Source organism: Mytilus edulis, chromosome 3, assembly GCF_963676685.1.
Source record: "Mytilus edulis chromosome 3, xbMytEdul2.2, whole genome shotgun sequence".
Classification (NCBI taxonomy): Eukaryota; Metazoa; Mollusca; class Bivalvia; order Mytilida; family Mytilidae; genus Mytilus; species Mytilus edulis.
Genome location: NC_092346.1, coordinates 5,168,925 through 5,187,086, shown reverse-complemented (window position 1 = coordinate 5,187,086; position 18,162 = coordinate 5,168,925). Strand labels below are relative to the sequence as shown.

At 32.5% G+C, this 18,162-nt stretch overlaps 2 protein-coding genes across 6 annotated transcripts in view; one reads left to right on the top strand and one right to left on the bottom strand.

Moving 5' to 3' along the window:
* Positions 1-6,034, bottom strand: part of LOC139515670 (U3 small nucleolar RNA-associated protein 25 homolog) — a 28,242-nt gene extending 22,208 nt beyond the window's left edge. Inside the window, exon 1 of the mRNA XM_071305310.1 lies at positions 5,871-6,034. Within this exon, the coding sequence (XP_071161411.1) occupies positions 5,871-5,995 (125 nt within the window). The 5' untranslated portion in view covers positions 5,996-6,034. The remainder of the gene's footprint in view (positions 1-5,870) is intronic.
* Positions 6,035-9,932: 3,898 nt separating this feature from the next.
* Positions 9,933-17,592, top strand: LOC139515668 (uncharacterized). Of its 5 annotated transcripts, none has more exons than XM_071305308.1 (7): positions 9,948-10,077; positions 11,555-11,570; positions 12,093-12,219; positions 13,097-13,180; positions 13,663-13,715; positions 14,396-14,776; positions 15,698-17,592. In XM_071305308.1, the coding sequence occupies exons 3-7, from the start codon at positions 12,100-12,102 to the stop codon at positions 15,858-15,860; spliced, it is 801 nt and encodes a 266-aa protein (XP_071161409.1). In that variant the 5' UTR covers positions 9,948-10,077; positions 11,555-11,570; positions 12,093-12,099; the 3' UTR covers positions 15,861-17,592. The 5 variants fall into 5 exon arrangements, with proteins under 5 accessions (XP_071161407.1, XP_071161408.1, XP_071161409.1 ...); XM_071305305.1 differs by lacking the exon at positions 11,555-11,570 and adding an exon at positions 10,662-10,700 and having other exon boundaries at positions 9,960-10,077; XM_071305309.1 differs by lacking the exon at positions 11,555-11,570 and adding an exon at positions 10,662-10,700 and having other exon boundaries at positions 9,960-10,077; positions 14,396-14,780.
* The last annotated feature ends 570 nt before the right edge of the window (positions 17,593-18,162 follow it).

Below are 18,162 nucleotides of genomic sequence, written 5' to 3'. Positions count from 1 at the left end.
AGACACTTAAGTGTTTAAAAAGTGGTCAAAGTCTTTCGTCAGATGAACCTGAAATTTGAGGCCAAAATCGGTCCTTACCGGACCTACTCCTTTGTTAGATGCCAGAGACTGGCCAGTTGGTTAATTATACATGTACCAAATTGTAAACGCTTCAAACAAAGGATATCTATGATGTTAATTTGTTTTAAAAGTGGATCATAGTCTATCAAAGTTTCAAAATGTTTGCTTTCTATTTTTTTTCCTGTCAGCTAGTTTCTGGTAACCTTTATTTTTATGACCCTTAACCATGTTGACCAAAACAGGAATTTGTCCAAGTGACTTTATTTTATCACTCTTGTTCAAATTCACACTCTTATTTTGTTATTTGTTGAATAATTTTGTAAGCTCGTTTTTATAAGTGTATCAAGTAGTACCCCTGACTGTTTATTGGTTCTAATTTTCTCATGATTTAATAACAGATTGGGTAATGGCTTCATTGTTTATTTATTTAAGTTTTTGAAGAAAAAACATCAATTGATAAAATGCTTTCGGGTCGATCCGGCCCCACGTCGATCCGTCCCACGTCGATCCGGCCCCACGTCAATCCGGCCCATATGTAAGGTCGATCAGGCCCCAATAAAAATTATATTTATAAGGAATAAAAATAAAGATATATATTAGATCTATATGCCGAATCCTTTCTATAAAAGAGAAGACAGAATGCGTTTAGTAAATGTTACTTTCACTTTCAAAATAAATTATTGATTACTGAAGTTTGGAAACATAATAAAATGAATTATATCTACAGATACAGAATATTGGATACTCATATAACTTGTTGTTGTTTTTTTTTTTTAATCTACACACAACTTTTTAAAATATTGTCAACGTTAAGAAAAATATATTGACTGTATTCGATATTATAAAGAAAAAAACAAGTGATATAGAAGCCTCTGGTGTTACCTGAAAAATACAATTAATTATTATTATATACACCAAACGAAAAGACCAAACTACAAAGAACTTGTTGATTACGTAACTTTAATTAATCAGGATTTGATTGAATTAAGTGATTACGAGTGGCATTACCTTAGTTCACAATCATCAGACAATTGTTGAATAAACAAACCAATTCTAGACTAATGATTTGGTTAAACAATTACCAGCAAGATTTTATTTACAGAGTTGTGCATATGCATAATGCTCTTCTTACTAAAGATAATAAAAAAAGACGAAATCATAGTAATGTTTTTCCGATATGCTTTTTCTGTAACTCGGAAAATGAAACCCTAAATCATTTACTGCTACATTGTAAAAAATTAAGACTATTCCGAAAATATACAAATGACTTCATTAGAATAGAAATCAATAATGAAACTTTTGTTTTAAATGAATTAAACTGTTTGTTATTTAATATACCACAGGAACTATTCCCATCAATGTATGCATATGTTTATTCAATTTATCAAATTAGTTATGTTATCAATTCAGGTGGTTTAATTCATACTCTTAATACCATAATGATGACATAATTTTGTTGTCATCCATCATTGACACTTTTTGCAAATTCCGTTTATACTGTTCAAATTTGTCACAAATTCCTCCATATAGTGAATATAGTTTATTCATATTTTATTATGGGGCCGGATCGACTTGGGGACGGATCGACGTGGGCCGGATCGACTTGGGCCGGATCGACTTTGGGCCGGATCGGTTTGGGGCCGGAACGACCGGATACCGATAAAATAAATCCCACATAAATTTTGTTAAACATAATTGGAAATTAAGTTTATACATATAAATAAATGTTTATATTATAATTATTAATATTACATTAATTATTATCAGATGCCGATTTCACTTTGAATAAGTGTCGATTTGACTTTTTCTTTAGCCTAGGTGCCGATTTAACTTGTACCCATAGCGTACTAAATTTCAAGTTGATAGACTTCAACTTCATTGAAAACTACCTTGATCAAAAACTTCTCTCTTCGAGAGAAGCTCTACTGTGATAGTCAACTTTGGTATATTTTTACCCCCTTATTGATAAGATTTCAAACTCCTGTGGAATGACGCACGGACGAACGAACATACGCATAGACCAGAGAGAAAAAACGACAAAAAAAATAAATAAAAACGAAAATATCTAAAGACAAAAAAAAAAATGTAAAAATTAATAATATATACTGGGTTAACCCCATTCCGGTGGTCAAAATGTTAATCATTATTCCAAACGCATTTTTCGAACTAAACGGAACAAATATGATTGAAATAAATAAAATTCAGTTATTTAGCTCTTCGATGATGCATAATATGTTACCCATTTGTCAAGTTTTATCAGTTTAATAAATGATTGAAAATCGGTGATCACCACCCATCATTGTTTTTGCTATTAACCTCTTTCCGGTGCAAAGGTAAAATATAGTATGGAGGACAACTTGGAACACTAATGCACCTTATTTTGTGCATCAAATAACGCTAATATTCTAGTAAAGAAGTACAGATCAGCAAAACACGATTTTATTTAGGACAAATACACAAATTATTTTTGACAAGATGAAAAATGTTGAAAAGTCCAATATATGCAAGATTTTTTTTCTAAATTTAAAAAAAAAAAAAAAATTTCTCATTCAAATTTTTGTTTTACTTTCACTCTTTTGTGGAAATTATTTTAATAATTCTATTTTGATGTCAATAGTGGGAAAAAAATATTTCACAAAGTTTCACTTTTTGAAAATCTACTTTAACTGAATAAATAGAAAAATTACATTAATATTAAACAGTTCTAAATCTATTGTTTGTTGTTTTTTTTTTAATCAGAATAACAGTTTTTGGAATAGTGTTCTGTATATTGGACAGTTTACTGTTCTTTACAGTGTGGACAAAAGAAAGTATCCCCTCTCCGCAAGACTCTAACATCACTACAGAATTGGAGATGTGTCCAGTGACGGCAGTTATCATTGTCACATTGTGCCCATTTGACAAACACAATTCCTGCTAGTTGTCTGATCTCTGAGGGAGATTTCTTATTACAAACACAGCAAGTTTCACCGTCGTCATCATCGGTTTCATCACTGTCACTAAATGAATTCTCAAGACATATTGGTCCTCCTTTATCCTTGTTTAAACCAGATGTACCAAGACCTGCATTAACATCATCCTCTGATAATTTAATTTTTTTTTCAATTTTTTCCATCACAGTTGAACTTTTTCTTTTTACAGGTGCCCTCTTTTTGGTATCTTTTCCTGCTTTGTTTTGATTTCTAGTTTCCTTTTCAACTGTCTTAGGCTCTGCTTTTTTATAGGGTGGTTTAAAAGTTCCTTTCTTTTTTGACTGATTCAGATGATCCATGTTTTTCTTTTTTCCTAAATTTCCTGTGATTGTGAAGTGTTTCCTTTTCTTTTCTGTCTTTTCAACTGAAACAACATTTCTTTTTAGCAGGAATCCGGATGGAGAACTGTTTACTGTACATGTGGTTATATTCGAAGAGATGTTTAATGTGTTCAATTCAATTATTGGTTCTGCGGTATATATTTGAATGTCATCAGAGTACCTGCTTTCAGGAGGAACTAGAGTAAGCAAAGGTTGACTATTTGATTCATCTTGATCTGATGAGATATCTTGTTCCTTTTGGGCTGATGATGAAGCTTCGAATTGTTGTATCGTCAGAGTGGCAGCTTTGTTAAATTGCTGAGAGGAAGTGTTGTCATCTTCTTGTGAAATTTGTGTATTATTCATTGTACTTGCTTCATCTGATGTAGCTGTGGGGTAAATTGTAGCTGGAGCAAGTTCGCTGGTGTCAACAGCTTTTGGGTTAAAAGGATATATCCCACTTTTCCTAAAAGATGATATCAAGTTCTGTGCAGATAGACCTTTCTGGTAGGGAGAACAAGACATTTGTCCTATGTTATACCTTGTAATTTTACATCCTGGATTTTTTCTCATAAACAACTGTGCCTCCCGGTTGTCACAAGCCTTTAATGGTCCAAAACACCCTATATCTAATGGCTGTAAAATGTGGCTACAGTGTGGTGGAAGTATGAAAAGAATGATGTTCTTTGATTCAGCCCAATCTTGCAAAGTTAAGCTCACATGTGAGCGGTGGCCATCAAACAATATAAGAAGAGGAGTGCCAGAGACATCATGTGATACATACTTGAGAAAATGCTTTTCCAGGTACATTTTGAATATTTCACTGTTAGACCATCCAGATTTACTGCATTGGCCATCAGAACCAGGTGGAGTCCCATCAAGAAGTAGAGCCCTGTCAAATTTAACACCCGGAAATACATAATAAGGTGGAACAGCATTTCCAATTGCATTGCCAGCACTAATTATAGTGACATTTGCAGATCTTGGCGATGTGACAGACTGGGGCTTAACAACAATGTCATGAACAATTTTACCTGGGCTATGTTCAGTTTGTAGAGCACTCTCATCCATATTAAATATTTTGTGTGGCTGTTCATGCAGATTGTTTTTGGTCATAATAGTGCCCAACTCTTTGTAATAGTTAGATAGTGTCTCCTTTGATGCACATCTAGCTCTCTGCATGGATAATTTCTGTGGTTTACTAATAGTTAGATTTGGCCATCTTTTCATAAAAGAGTAATACCATTTGTTGCTCAATATATCCTCTTGAGGTTTTCTCTTGCCCATAAACACAGCTAAATCAGTTGCTAGATAAATGACATCTATTCTTGAATAACCATAACCAATGCTGGCCATATGTGCAATGTGGTCCACCATTTTTTTCTCTGTAGACTCATCAAAAAGGTAATTGGAGCATCTCCCATCCACAGAAACCAAACCAAGTGTCCTATCTCTAAGCGTGCTTTCTGGAATACCATAGTTTTTTGCAGCTTTGTAAACAGACATTCCATTTTGTACAGCATCATAGGCAAATTTCAAAGCATTTGGATCATACTGCTTTTTCTTCATTGTAAAAATATCTGTAATAAAAATGAATAGTCATAAACATTTACAAAAGATCAGTAAAATCTTAAATTCAGTTTGAAAAAAATATTTTCATCCCCCCCTTATTTATACCTTCAATTAATTATAAAGCACATTTCTTTTAATAATTATTGTGCAAGCATTTTGTCCTTTAATCACAGTAATATGTTCTTCATATTCATATTTATTAATTTTTATTAAATTCAATCAACATAAATAGTTTCATAAACATAAAAACGAGATTAATAACTTTTTTCTAAAATAAACTGTAAAAGTGTTCATTTTTGTTAATCAGGCTTTCCATAGATTTTTCAGAGTCATATCGAGGCTGTATCATCACGTGACTGTTGTTTGGGACGCCTTGCAAATGGCAGACGAGAAATCAATAACAATAAATCGATTTGGGATGATTATTCAATATTTTTAGATGGCTTGAAATTTTATGGCATATGCATGAATTTGGGAATTATGGAAATCATACTATCATGCGCTAATATATATATATTTACCTGTAATGAAGACTGTTTGACGTATTTACATTTCTTGATGACAGCGATGCACCAGTTGTCTGTAACCTGTAACCCCTGACCCTTGCACGCGCTTTTAGTTCAACAAAAACCCGCAATTTAACATTACACCGGAATCAGGGATACACCGGAATGAGGAGAAGGCAGTAATAATAATGAAATATATACAAAAATATGGAATACATCTATGTTAAACTATTTTATAAATACATAAATTTGAAAAATTTTACCAGGCAAGCGCCGGAAAGTAAACATCAGTATGTTGATGGTTTTCTGTAACTAAAGAAGAAGAACATTATGCCCCTGTACTATCGTAAAAAAGGGGGGGGGGGGATAAAAATTAATTAAATTTTATATTTATTTATTCATTCATTTATTCTTCCCAATTCTAACAAATAATTCCATACTGTTCAGGTTTTCCTGTTGGGAGCTGGTTAGTGTTATTGGCGAATTTGCCCTTTTTAACGCCATTTGAGCCACTCTGTTTTGATTTTCGTTTTCTTTTTCCGAAACCATGCTTTTTTGGAGCCATCTTGTACTTTGACCCGAACTGGTTATGATAGACGGCTCATGATTGGTTGGATGTAAACAAATATATCTTGTTAAAGAAAACATATGAATAAAGCACAGATTTTATTTTGAAATATAATTAATTCACAAAGCTTTATTTTCTGGTTCATTTCAAATCTTAATGTGTAATTAAATAAATTAGACATATTTTTTACTAGTTAAGAAAAGAAACATTTAAATTTTGGCAGAACATCTTTTATCTTATTTATACTATAAAAATGGTTTGTATGTTATTTCCCTCCTTAATTATATAAGTTACATGTATTTAAACATTATAATCCCCCAACATTAATTAAGGTGGTATACTCTCTACTGGTATATCATGTATAAGTGGTATAATTTTAAAATAATAGAAATTGTTCATTCTTCGCCAAAACGTAGTTTATATCGATATATGTTTTAAAATATAATAAAAATGAAAGGTCACCGCACGCTTAGTCTGTTACGGAATAGAAGTTCCTTCATAATATAAGATAAGCTCAAAAAGCTGCTTTAAATAGGAATAAATATTAAAGTAATTGTTCCAAATGGAATAAATGGTATATAATAGTTATTCCAACAGGATTAGATATTATGACAATGTTTAAAACAAAGTTTCAATTGGAACTTCTGTTAGGTGGAACAAATGAACGTTGACAGTCCCAATGAAATAAATGGCGGAAACGGCCCTTTTATAAAGATCGTTTATCAGTCTATTTTTTTGTTGCCGCTTTATTGATCTCTATTCCTCACAGCTATGTATCAGTGGCGGTTCAAGAACTGTTTATAATGGGGGTCTCAATTTACTTAAGGTTCTTGTACTGTTTGAATTTTTGTGAAAATATCCGGTGGTAGTAGGTTCTGGACAGTCTTTAGTCGTATTTGGTATGAAACTATGCATGTTCTTTGTTGTCCTTGTTAAACCCGCCACATAATTTAGGTATGTGCCTGCCCCAAGTCTGTAGCCTGCAATTCAGTGGTTGTCGTTTGTTTATGTGTTACATATTTGTTTTTCGTTCATTTTTTTATTTAAATGAGGCCGTTATTTTTCTATCTTGAATTGTTTTACATTTGTTTTATGTCATTTCGGGGCCTTTTATAGCTGACTATGTGGTATGGGCTCTGTTGAAGTCAGTACGGTAACCTATAGTTGTTAATGTCTGTGTCATTTTGGTCTCTTGTGGACAATTGTCTCATTTGCAATCATACCACATCTTCTTTTTTATACTTGATTTTTTTTCTCAGTTGGTCAGATGGTAAGTTTGCTTGCGCATGTATACTTTTACAGAACAGAATTAGTCTGTTTTGTCTTCTGCGGTATTTTAATGGTGGTAATTGTAGTTGGTCTAAAATTGAAGTCATACTTCCTGGTTCGTAGTTGTAGTTAGATGTAATGAACTTAGTCGCTCTTTTCTGCATGTACATTTTCCAGTTGGTCTTGAAGATGTATTTGATGTGGGTCCCTGGCAGTGCTTGCATATTCTAGGACAAGTCGTATCAGTCCTTTATATGCCTGGAGTTTAACTTCCAGTGGGCATGCTGATAAGTTTCTTTTTAATAAACCTAATGTCCTATAAGATTTGTTGCATATCTCATCTCTGTGCTTTCCCAAATGTAGGTTATTTGTGATGTTAACTCCTTGATATTTAAAAGCTGTTAAAACTTCGAGTACCGTATCTTTTATATTATAACGTGTATTTAAATGGTGTTATTTTCATCTTTCGACTTAATGTCATCTTGTTGAATTTAACTAGTTGGAATCTTATACCCCAATGTGTCGCCCATGCAGTCACCAAGGGTATTTATATTTTTCTGAAGTTCTTTACTACAGTCATTTGTTATTTCTTTATAGCATACACAGTCATCTGTGAACAGTCTTATTTCTGATGTTACATCTTCTGCTATGTCGATCATTGATCTGTACTAGAAATAGGATTGGACCAAGAACTGTCCTTTGAACTTGTGGTACCCCTGATAGGACTGTCGATGTTTTGGACCTTATCCCATTCACTACCACGCACTGAGATCTTGTAGATAGGAAGGCATTAACCCAAAATGAAATCCTTCAATCAAATGCTTCAACAGAAAGGAAAACAAGAATGTGTCCAAAGTACACGGATGCCCCACTCGCACTATCCTTTTCCATGTTCCATGGACCGTAAAAATTGGGTAATAATCTAATTTGGTATTAAAATTAGAAAGATTATACTATAGGGAACATATGTACTAAGTTTCAAGTTGATTGGACTTCAATTTTATCAAAAACTACCTTGACCAAAAACTTTAACCTAAAAATCCCACTATCATTTTCTATGTTTAGTGGACCGTGAAATTGGGGTCAAAAGTCTAATTTGGCTTCAAAATTAAAAAGATTATATCATGAGCAACAAGTCTACTAAGTTTCAAGTTGATTGGACTTCAGCTTCATCAAAAACTACCTTGACCAAAAACTTTAACCTGAACGGACGCACAGACGGACGAACGGACGCACAAATGGACGAACGGAGCCACAGACCAGAAAACATAATGCCCCTCTACTATCGTAGGTGGGGCATAAAAACAACAGTATGATCTATTCTTATATGGACGATTAAAGAAAATTCAGCAGAATAAACATAATGAACACTGTTTGAAAAGGTCATCAATTTAAAGTAACTTTCTAAAATATGTTAGATTTATTTAGATGCGTTTATTTATCGTTCGTTCGTTCGTTTTTAATGAATTTTACACAAAATACTTTACTGTATCCAAATAATTTGTGTGTACCCTACTTTGGTAATTGGTAACAACAATGTATGTCGCATGTAAATATCATCATTAGTATATTAGTATCTATTTCAAATTATCTCCCTCGTACTAGCCATTTAAAATCAGTTATTTAAACGTGGAGTGTATTAAACAGTGGCGGATCCAGAAATTTATATAAGTGGGGGCCCACTGACTGACCTAAGAGGGGGCCCGTTCCTGTCACGCATCAATGATTCCCTATATAAGGCTAGCAACCAAATGTCCCCCCCCCCCTAAATCCGCCTCTGTTAAATAAACTCATATTACATCTCCATCACAATTCTTTTTCATGATTCTTCCTACATCTTGGATTTTGAAGAAGCAGATAAATTTGGTCTAGATATTCGATGAAATGTGCAAATATTGAGCGTTGTATGTATTTTTTTTTAAAATGTAAACGACTTTTGAAATCAATATAGAAAATTGTGTAATTGGTAACAACAATGTATGCCGCATAAATTTTATCATAACTACAGCTGTAATTTCCCCAAAACACCTTGTTAGTGTTTGATTAGATTTTTTCATTTTTGCCAAATAAGGGGAGATAACTCAGATAAAGTAATTGGCCGTTTCAGAATCTAAAGCATCATGGGTAATTTCATTGTTCGTACCCCAAAGTAAAAATAACGTCACGTCATTGGTTAAATTTCCATTGTTTATAACGTTTTAAACCAATCAAAACGCTTTGGTGTACGCTTTTGAAAATATTACCCAGGATACATTAGATTCTGAAACGGCGAAAATAAAAAAGTGTTATGAATTTACCTATTTTTATATGTAGCAAAAAAACAAGTTCGATGACCCCCATTTTTTCTTTTTCTTTTCTGAAAGCATGTTATAAGAGCAATCTTCTCAAATTTTATCTTTAAGTTCTAAAAGAACGTTTTCTTTTTATCACACAAACTTTGATTTCCATGCAAAATCTGTCAATTTTGCCAATTTTGCACAACTGTAGCGTGAAAAAAAGTCCGGTGACCCATAGTTTTTAATATATTTTTGAAAAAAGCATGATAAAAACTTCATTTTGACAAGTCATCAAAAAATTCTATGTATTTTGATAAGACCTTTTAAAATACTTTAATACATTGATCTAGCTAATTAACATACAATTAATTAAACAAAATCTGTCCTTTATCCAATACCAAGCTATTCCTGCCGCCGCCATTACTGCAAAAAACACATGCGACGAGATCAAGCCGAAAACGAACGCCTTTGATAAACAGGAGGACCGTCCGAAGTTACCGAAGCAAGAAGCATCGTTAAGCTTTCGATATTACCGTAATGTATATTGTATTGTGTCGATATCAGTTGTAGTAGCCTTGCCGCCTCTCTCATTTATGCCCGGCGTCCATTTTTATTCGTCTCGGCCAATGAGTCATACATGAACTTTCATTATTTTTGTTTTACACTATTGGACAGTTTATTTATCTCGTTATGATTGCACGAAATATGTTTCACTGTTGTAATAAAGAAATATTCGACAAATTGCAGAAGCAGTTATCGCTTTGTTCTAAATGCTTTGGGCAACACTGGGACCTGTTCAGACAAAGAAACACGATCCGATATTATTTTGCCTAAATCTCCCGTTTTCGATCACACCTTCAGTGGTATCACATTTGTTATGAATAAAAACCGATTTAATGATTTCCTGGCTCTTCCTGTCGTCCAGCACATGTGCGAAGCGATAATGAAAATTTTTCCAGCAGTTTTGCCCATAAATTCGTTTCTTGATTTGTCGAAAGTTTTCATTTGGTGACTGGCTGTCATATGGGACCACCATTTATGCGTTTTATATCTTCTGAGCATGATGTAGCCCAGTGTTACACCATTATGAGTGCCAACAGTTATTTAAATTTAATTAGATGATGAATTTGCTGCACCAACATAGTACAGATGCAATGGTAATTCATTTCTTTTGATTTTGGTCTATTTTAGGTCCTACAAACCATCTGGATGAATGATGCTACATTTGTATTTCTATCTGTCAAGAAATCTTCAAAAATTTGAACTTTTGAACACTTTTATGTCAGACTTGTGCTAAACATTGAATGTATGTCATGTTATGCATGCTGTCATTCTGATTTATGATATATTATTGGAAGCTTTAACTGTGTACCAGTTTTAGCTATACCAAGAAATAATAAAAATGTATAACAAGTCACAATTGTCTTTAAAATTTCATCATTCTAAACAATTACAAAAGACTTTTTTGACAGATGAATTATATACTTGATCCTGTAGGCTAATCAGCTTCATTATATTAGCTTATATTTCCTGGAAAATGCAAAAGGCTTGTTTAATTTGTAAAACTGTCTAGATAGAACTTCAAATTTTTGTTTTCAATAACTAATTTTTAATAATCAGAGTACTGCAAAACATTTGGCAGAGATATAAATGACTTGGGATTTATTAACATTTTTAGATTTTACTGAAAATTCTATTTTAATGCAATTTATTGGATTTAGAATAAAAATTGCTTTTCCGAAATTGTTCGAAGATTGTTAAGATTTACAAATTCTTGATTGCACATCATGCACAAGGCTAAATTTGTTTTACAGTTATTAATCATTTTAACAACAACGAAAAAAACATTTCAAATGCAGCAATTTTTAATTTTTAAGACTTGACAGTTTTGATGGACAAAATGAATCCTAAGAACTTTAGAAACTTTAATTTAGAATTTGAAGTTCTAGATGCAGTCCATTTAACAATAAAGTTTGTGTCATTATCCTTAATTCCTTCATTTTATTCACAGGAACACATCTGTAAGAGTAAGTAAATGTATAATGATGAGTGTTGTGACAGACACATATTGATATATGTGTAAATTGTTTTTAATGATTTACATTCTTACGGGTAGAACTTGTAATATGAAGACCTTGTTTCAGGATTTAAAGAAAAATGCAATGTATCCTGTTCTGACAAAATTTTACAAATCTTGCACATGAAAAAAGGTTTACTTCTGGTCTTAAATTCAAAATTAAAAAGTGTGTATTAATTTTTGTAAATCCAACCCTGATTAAATACACAAAATTGTAATATTTGAGAGCTTTTGATAAAAGTGAAAATTCAAAACAAAAGTTCTTTCAATTAGCTACTACATTGTATATACATGAATTAGTCAGATCACATGTAAGTAAAATCAAGAAGTATATATACTAATACATGTAATAACAAAGCAGTTATTTAAAAATTGCAGTTCTAAAATATTTTGGTAAATGTTCACAACGGTGGACAATGGTTTCAAATACTTAAACATGCCAAATACTCATGGTCCAATTCTATTTTTTTAGCTGGAAAATGGTGAAGATATTTGTGGGAAACCTGAGCCAGTCTACGGCGAGGGAAGATATACAGATGATGTTTGAAAAGTATGGAAAAGTTACTGAATGTGATGTATTGAAAAACTATGGATTTGTGGTAAGTTTGTTGTCGGACTCATCCCTACTGAATGTGATGTATTGAAAAACTATGGATTTGTGGTAAGTTCGTTGTCAGACTCTTCCCTTTTATATACATGTATATCTACCGTTTTATCAACAATTTCTACGTTTCTCCTTCAACATACTGCATCATTTTTTCAAGACTTAAAAAACCAAAAATTTACAAGGAGTTCAATTGTACCTGTATAAGTGCACCATTGTCAAAAGATCACAACAAAACAGCAAAATTTCCTTTAAAATTACAAATTCAGCAGTGATCTGGAAGGATGCACGCCCTGTGCCTATAGCACATATCAACCAAAAATGGTGCATAGAGAGACAAATGTAAAAGCCCACAGACTCATCCGTTAAACAAACTTGTCATGGAAGCAGTGTAAATTAAGTTGAGGAATTTTTGCTACAGAACATTTATGAGATTCATATATTTTTTATGCTGAATACCAAATAATTCTAATAAAAACAAACAAAAATTCCAAGGTTTGATCATCTGTTCATTAACATTTAAATTGCAGAGCAGCACAAGCGTGAAAAGTAAATCAAAAGAGCAGAAAGGCTTTAGGGATAACTACATTGAAATTTTCTAATTGTTTTGTAAATAATATCTTGTCAGAGATTTAGTATAATGTTTGTTAAGACCATTGGAATTTTTCATAGTCTATCTGGGAATTCTGCACGTTATATGTAACTTTACATGTGGATTTTTATGTAAACCTGTAGTTAATTTCAAGTGACTTATATAGAAGTTGTATTTGTTGAATTGGTCATTTCTTAGTTATTATTTCAACATATGGTTAGATATAAACTTTGATTAATAATAAGTTATCAATTAGTAAACATGAACAATTGTATTTCAGCATATGGCAAGTTCAGATGAGGCAGAAAAAGCTATTCAGGAACTGGATGGAGCATCCGTAAAAGGCAGCAGAATGAGAGTGGAGGTATATTCCAACTTGATATAATTTTGTTCCAACAAAATGATTTTTGATGGCAAAGATATTATATTTTGATCACTTTAATAATAAGAATAATATATTTTATGTTTAATAGTAAATAAAACACATTTTATTAAAGAAGAGGAAGAAGAAGGATTATTTATTATAGTGTAACCTGAATATACAAATAACTACATGTTTTAAAATAAAAAAAATCAGCCAGCCAAATAGGCTTATGATGCACTTAATATGTTTTACTCAAGTATTTAGCAGTGAAAAATAATTGTAGACAAAAAGAACATAGTTTCTCCCTGATATCATGCAGTGAAATTAATCACTTTAATACTAAGAATAATATACGTTTATTAGTACATGTTTTACTCAAGTAATTGTAGATAAAAAAACACCTAAAAACTTTATTTCTTCCTGATATCATTTGTTTCATGTTGTAAAATCAATTTATTTAGATTTGAATATTTATTTTCTAGAAATCAACAGGAAAGTCTTCAAGAGGAGGAGGAGGTGGCAGAGGTGGAGGAGGGTAAGATATCTGTTGTTATCTCCCCAGCCAAGATATCGTTGTTATCTCCCCTGTTAAGATATAATTCATTACCATCATGCATTTTCTCATCCATTGCTCATCTACTTTCTGTTTACTGAATATTTGGATATTTTTAAGCATGATCGCCATTTATGATATGAAAATGGTATCAGTTAGAAATAGCTCAAAATTTGCTTGCTTTAGTATACTGTACAACTGGAATCAGTAAATTCACAATGCTTATTCCAAATAATCAGTATCAGAAATAAATGAAAATGAGTATCCCATTCATAAAAGACACAAGTTGTGCTGATTGTTTTAGAAAAATAGGATGTTTCAATGTTATCAATAAAAAAAAATAATTGATGCATAATGGCCAGTTACTTCATAATAGTGGCTGATACCACTTAAAATTGTGGCATACCATTATAAAATAACATGACAGTTTATTTGGTATTAATCCAAGACAAACTTGTAATGCTCAATAAAAAAAATATGACTGTTCCAAAATTCTTGAAAAGTGGTCTGAAGGTTATTTCCACCAAATTTGGCATAGGATTGACACAATTTTGGTATTTTTCAATAGCGAGGTCCAGCAGAGGAAAAAATAATTTGCGTGCCTTTGATATCTTTGAATCTTAAAAGATAATAGTATGTAAAGTGATAAATTTTATTTATAGAAAAATGTCTCGTGGTCGTGGTGGTGGTAGAGGAGGAGACAGATATGGCGGAGGTGGTGGTGGGGGTGGATATGGTGATCCATACAGACGGCCACCACCTTATGGCGGCGGTGGTGGTGGTGGTGGCAGAGATTCTTACGACAGATACGGGGGTGGATCAAGAGACAGGATGCCTATCAGCAGAGGGTATGATTCTTATGACAGACGTCCACCACCAATGGACGACTATAGAGACAGATATGGCGGTGGTGGTGGTGGCTATGGAAGTTACGATGCTCGCCGTAGTGAGTATGACAGGTATGAACGACCCCCAGCAAGAGACCCATACTACAGTGACCGTGGTGCCGCTGCCCGTCCCCCACCCGAGTACTACAACAGAAGGTAAGTAAGTATTCTTTTTTATTATTACCTTTTTGCTTGATTTTATAATCTGTACTATTAGCATTAGAACAAGGGCACTGATGTTATCTTTTTAACTCTTTAAACTGGTATTAAGAACTGTTAATCTGGTTTTAAAGGATTGGATTCTTTTTTCATTACTTTGCTTTGAACTATCTTTCTAGGCATGACATCCTCAACTTTTTTATTTATTTCAGTAACATATATAAAAAAAAAATCACATTTCTTAATTTTGATATTTTATTGAAAAAAAGATAAATATATATATCTATTGCTGCAAGAATGTTTTAGTAAAATAAAGTTGTAATGCACTCAGCTGCATCTGAGCTTATAGCTCACCAAATTGTTGGAATAAAATTATTTGAGATTGACAGTCCACAGTTTTTGTATTATCTAGGTGTCAAAAATAATAATAATGATGGCATGACAGGACTAATGATCAAAATTATTTTGGATGGTTATTGATTATATGAAATTGAGTGATTATTCATTGAATGTTATGATGTATAGTGTGGGAAAGATATTGTCACATATTTTACATGTATTTGGTGACTAGTGCACTTAGTTTTAGAATTCAAAGTAAAATGGTTGGTTATGTGAGTGTTTGGTATTAGCACAAACATTGATAAAGATTAAATGTTAACTTGCATTATGAAAAAATATTTACCAAATAAATGCCAAGTTTTGATTAAAAGTAAGATTTCTGAAAAATTAACTGAATTATTTCAAATGTAATTGACAATTATAATTTAAGCTGTACATTATTTTGACATGGCAAGCTTTAGTTCAAATTGAAATAAAATTGTAGTTCAAATAATCAGAATTGGAATACCAAATTTGTGTTTGATCTATTAATAATGTTTGTTTATTTAGGTAACTAATTCTGGTTCCCTGTCTTTGTAGACCACCTCCTCCAGCACCAGAAGATGACAGATTAACAGGATATTCAAATGGACATGATGCTGATAATTATTATGACAGATTTTACAAGAAACCCGCACCGCCACCACAGACACAAAAATCCGTTTCACAAGGATTCTTACAGAGTGAACCGTACTACTTTTAACCAGTCATATCATTTAGTGTTGTTATTCCGTCAAATCATGGAACCAAATCATGGAACCAATTCCACCAGACCAAGGCATTTTTTTATTCATTTGTTTATCCTGTTAGTTTGTTTGAGATCAAAGTACATTAAACAATTATTTTGTATATGTTCATTGTTGTCATACATGAATCATTGTGCATAATCGTCATAACTTTTTTTATATCATGAATTTTGTGTGTATGTATGAGCTATTTACATTGTTCTGTCAGTTATGTGTTACAGGGTTGTAAGTGTGGTACTTACATGTACATGTGATCTTTTAAATAAATCTTTTGAGGGGACAGAAGTTAATAGTCTCAAATTATTTTAATTCGTCTTAGCTACAGCTTGTAGACCCTTGATAGTTCAATATATGAATGATTGTTGCACTGTACTTTAAGATTCTGCATAGAATTTTGAACAAATTTTTATATCAATAGAACAGAGTTGAATCTCTCATTTATGTGATCATTAGAATTCAAAGGTCAAAAGTTTATATGAGAATTAAGAGTTGTTTCTGTTTGAGAATTTATATTTATATATTGCTGCTTACAATGGGGCTAAAGATGACAATCTGATAAAGTTTTAAATGTATTCGGTAAATAGCTGGCTGATATACTTATTTAATTTTTCAACCTGATGTAATTGTACTGAATTAACAAACAAAAAAAGATCAGGGACCATTTTTGTACACATTGTCTCGCAAAAGTTTTTAACGACCAGACAGGATGTCTTTTTTTATCATGATTTGTTCAGTTCATTCTGAATGAAATGCTTGTATAGATTTCATGTTGATACAATGAAATGGTCCCCACTGTTATAAGTTGTCAGCAAAGAAGAAAAATAAGTTGTCAGCAAAGAAGAAAAAATATAGTTTTGCAGTCTGAAGTAATTCTCTTGTTCACTAAGTTTGTGCCTTGTGATGAACCAGTATTACATGTGAGACTTGTGTACTTTGTATTTATTATTATTTGGATACCTTTGGTCCTGTGTTTAAGGGAGTCCATTACAAATTTAATTAAGATCTGTACATGTAGTTTGAAGAATTTGCTGACAATTTTTCCTCCACCTAACATACTTGATGCTAAACAAGCAACAATTGATGCCTCATCCTTAAACATTGGTACTTGCAAAAATAAATGAAATCTAAGTACACACCTCAGAATAAATCTTGAAAACAAAGTATTATCCAAAGAAATTAAGAGAAACAAATTTAAGCTCACTTGGGGATAGAAGTAGGGGGAACTGTGATGGTATTTTAACTGGGGTGTTTTTAATCTGGAATATTTTATTTTTTACGACAGTATTTTGTGTTTATATTGTACATGTTAAAGACAGACCAAAGAACTACACAATCTTTAAATGAACCACATCAAATGTGATTCTATTTAGATATATTTTACAGATGCAGTATATCAAGTTTTCCCTCAGAATTAACATTGTAGCCAGTAAAATGGATATTTATTTCATTATATATCAACACATTGAATTAAAGATTTTTAGAAATCCATTCAGTTTGTCCCTATCAAGTCATCATTATTGTTTCTTAGGACTTGCTGCAAATAAAGTATACTATTAGAGTACTGTGTACTTTTGGCATGCTGCAAATAGAGTATATTATCATACTGTGAGAAGATTTGATATAAAATTATCTGGTTGTCTGTACACCAATAACATGACAACAGTGTTATAAAATAAAAATAAACTTGTATCAATTGTTGTTACTATTAATCCTAAAAGTTGCTAGAGCCCTAATCATCAGTCGTTCTTTTTAGTGTGGACAATGTGAGGTTTTATCAGCACTTGTCCTCTGTCATCAGTTGTTCATTCAACATGTCACTAACCTGGTACAGAGGTGTGGACAAGGTGAGGTTTTATCAGCACTTGTCCTCTGTCATCAGTTGTCCATTCAACATGTCACTAACCTGGTACAGAGGTGTGGACAAGGTGAGGTTTTATCAGCACTTGTCCTCTGTCATCAGTTGTTCATTCAACATGTCACTAACCTGGTACAGAGGTGTGGACAAGGTGAGGTTTTATCAGCACTTGTCCTCTGTCATCAGTTGTTCATTCAACATGTCACTAACCTGGTACAGAGGTGTGGACAAGGTGAGGTTTTATCAGCACTTTACCTCTGTCGTCAGTTGTTCATTCAACATGTCACTAACCTGGTACAGAGGCGTGGACAGTTTAAGCAGAACAAAAGAACCCACACTTTTTGCAATGGTTTCAGGAAAGGTAGGATTTCAGTTCCACTATTGACCTAAGTTTGGGATGTGTG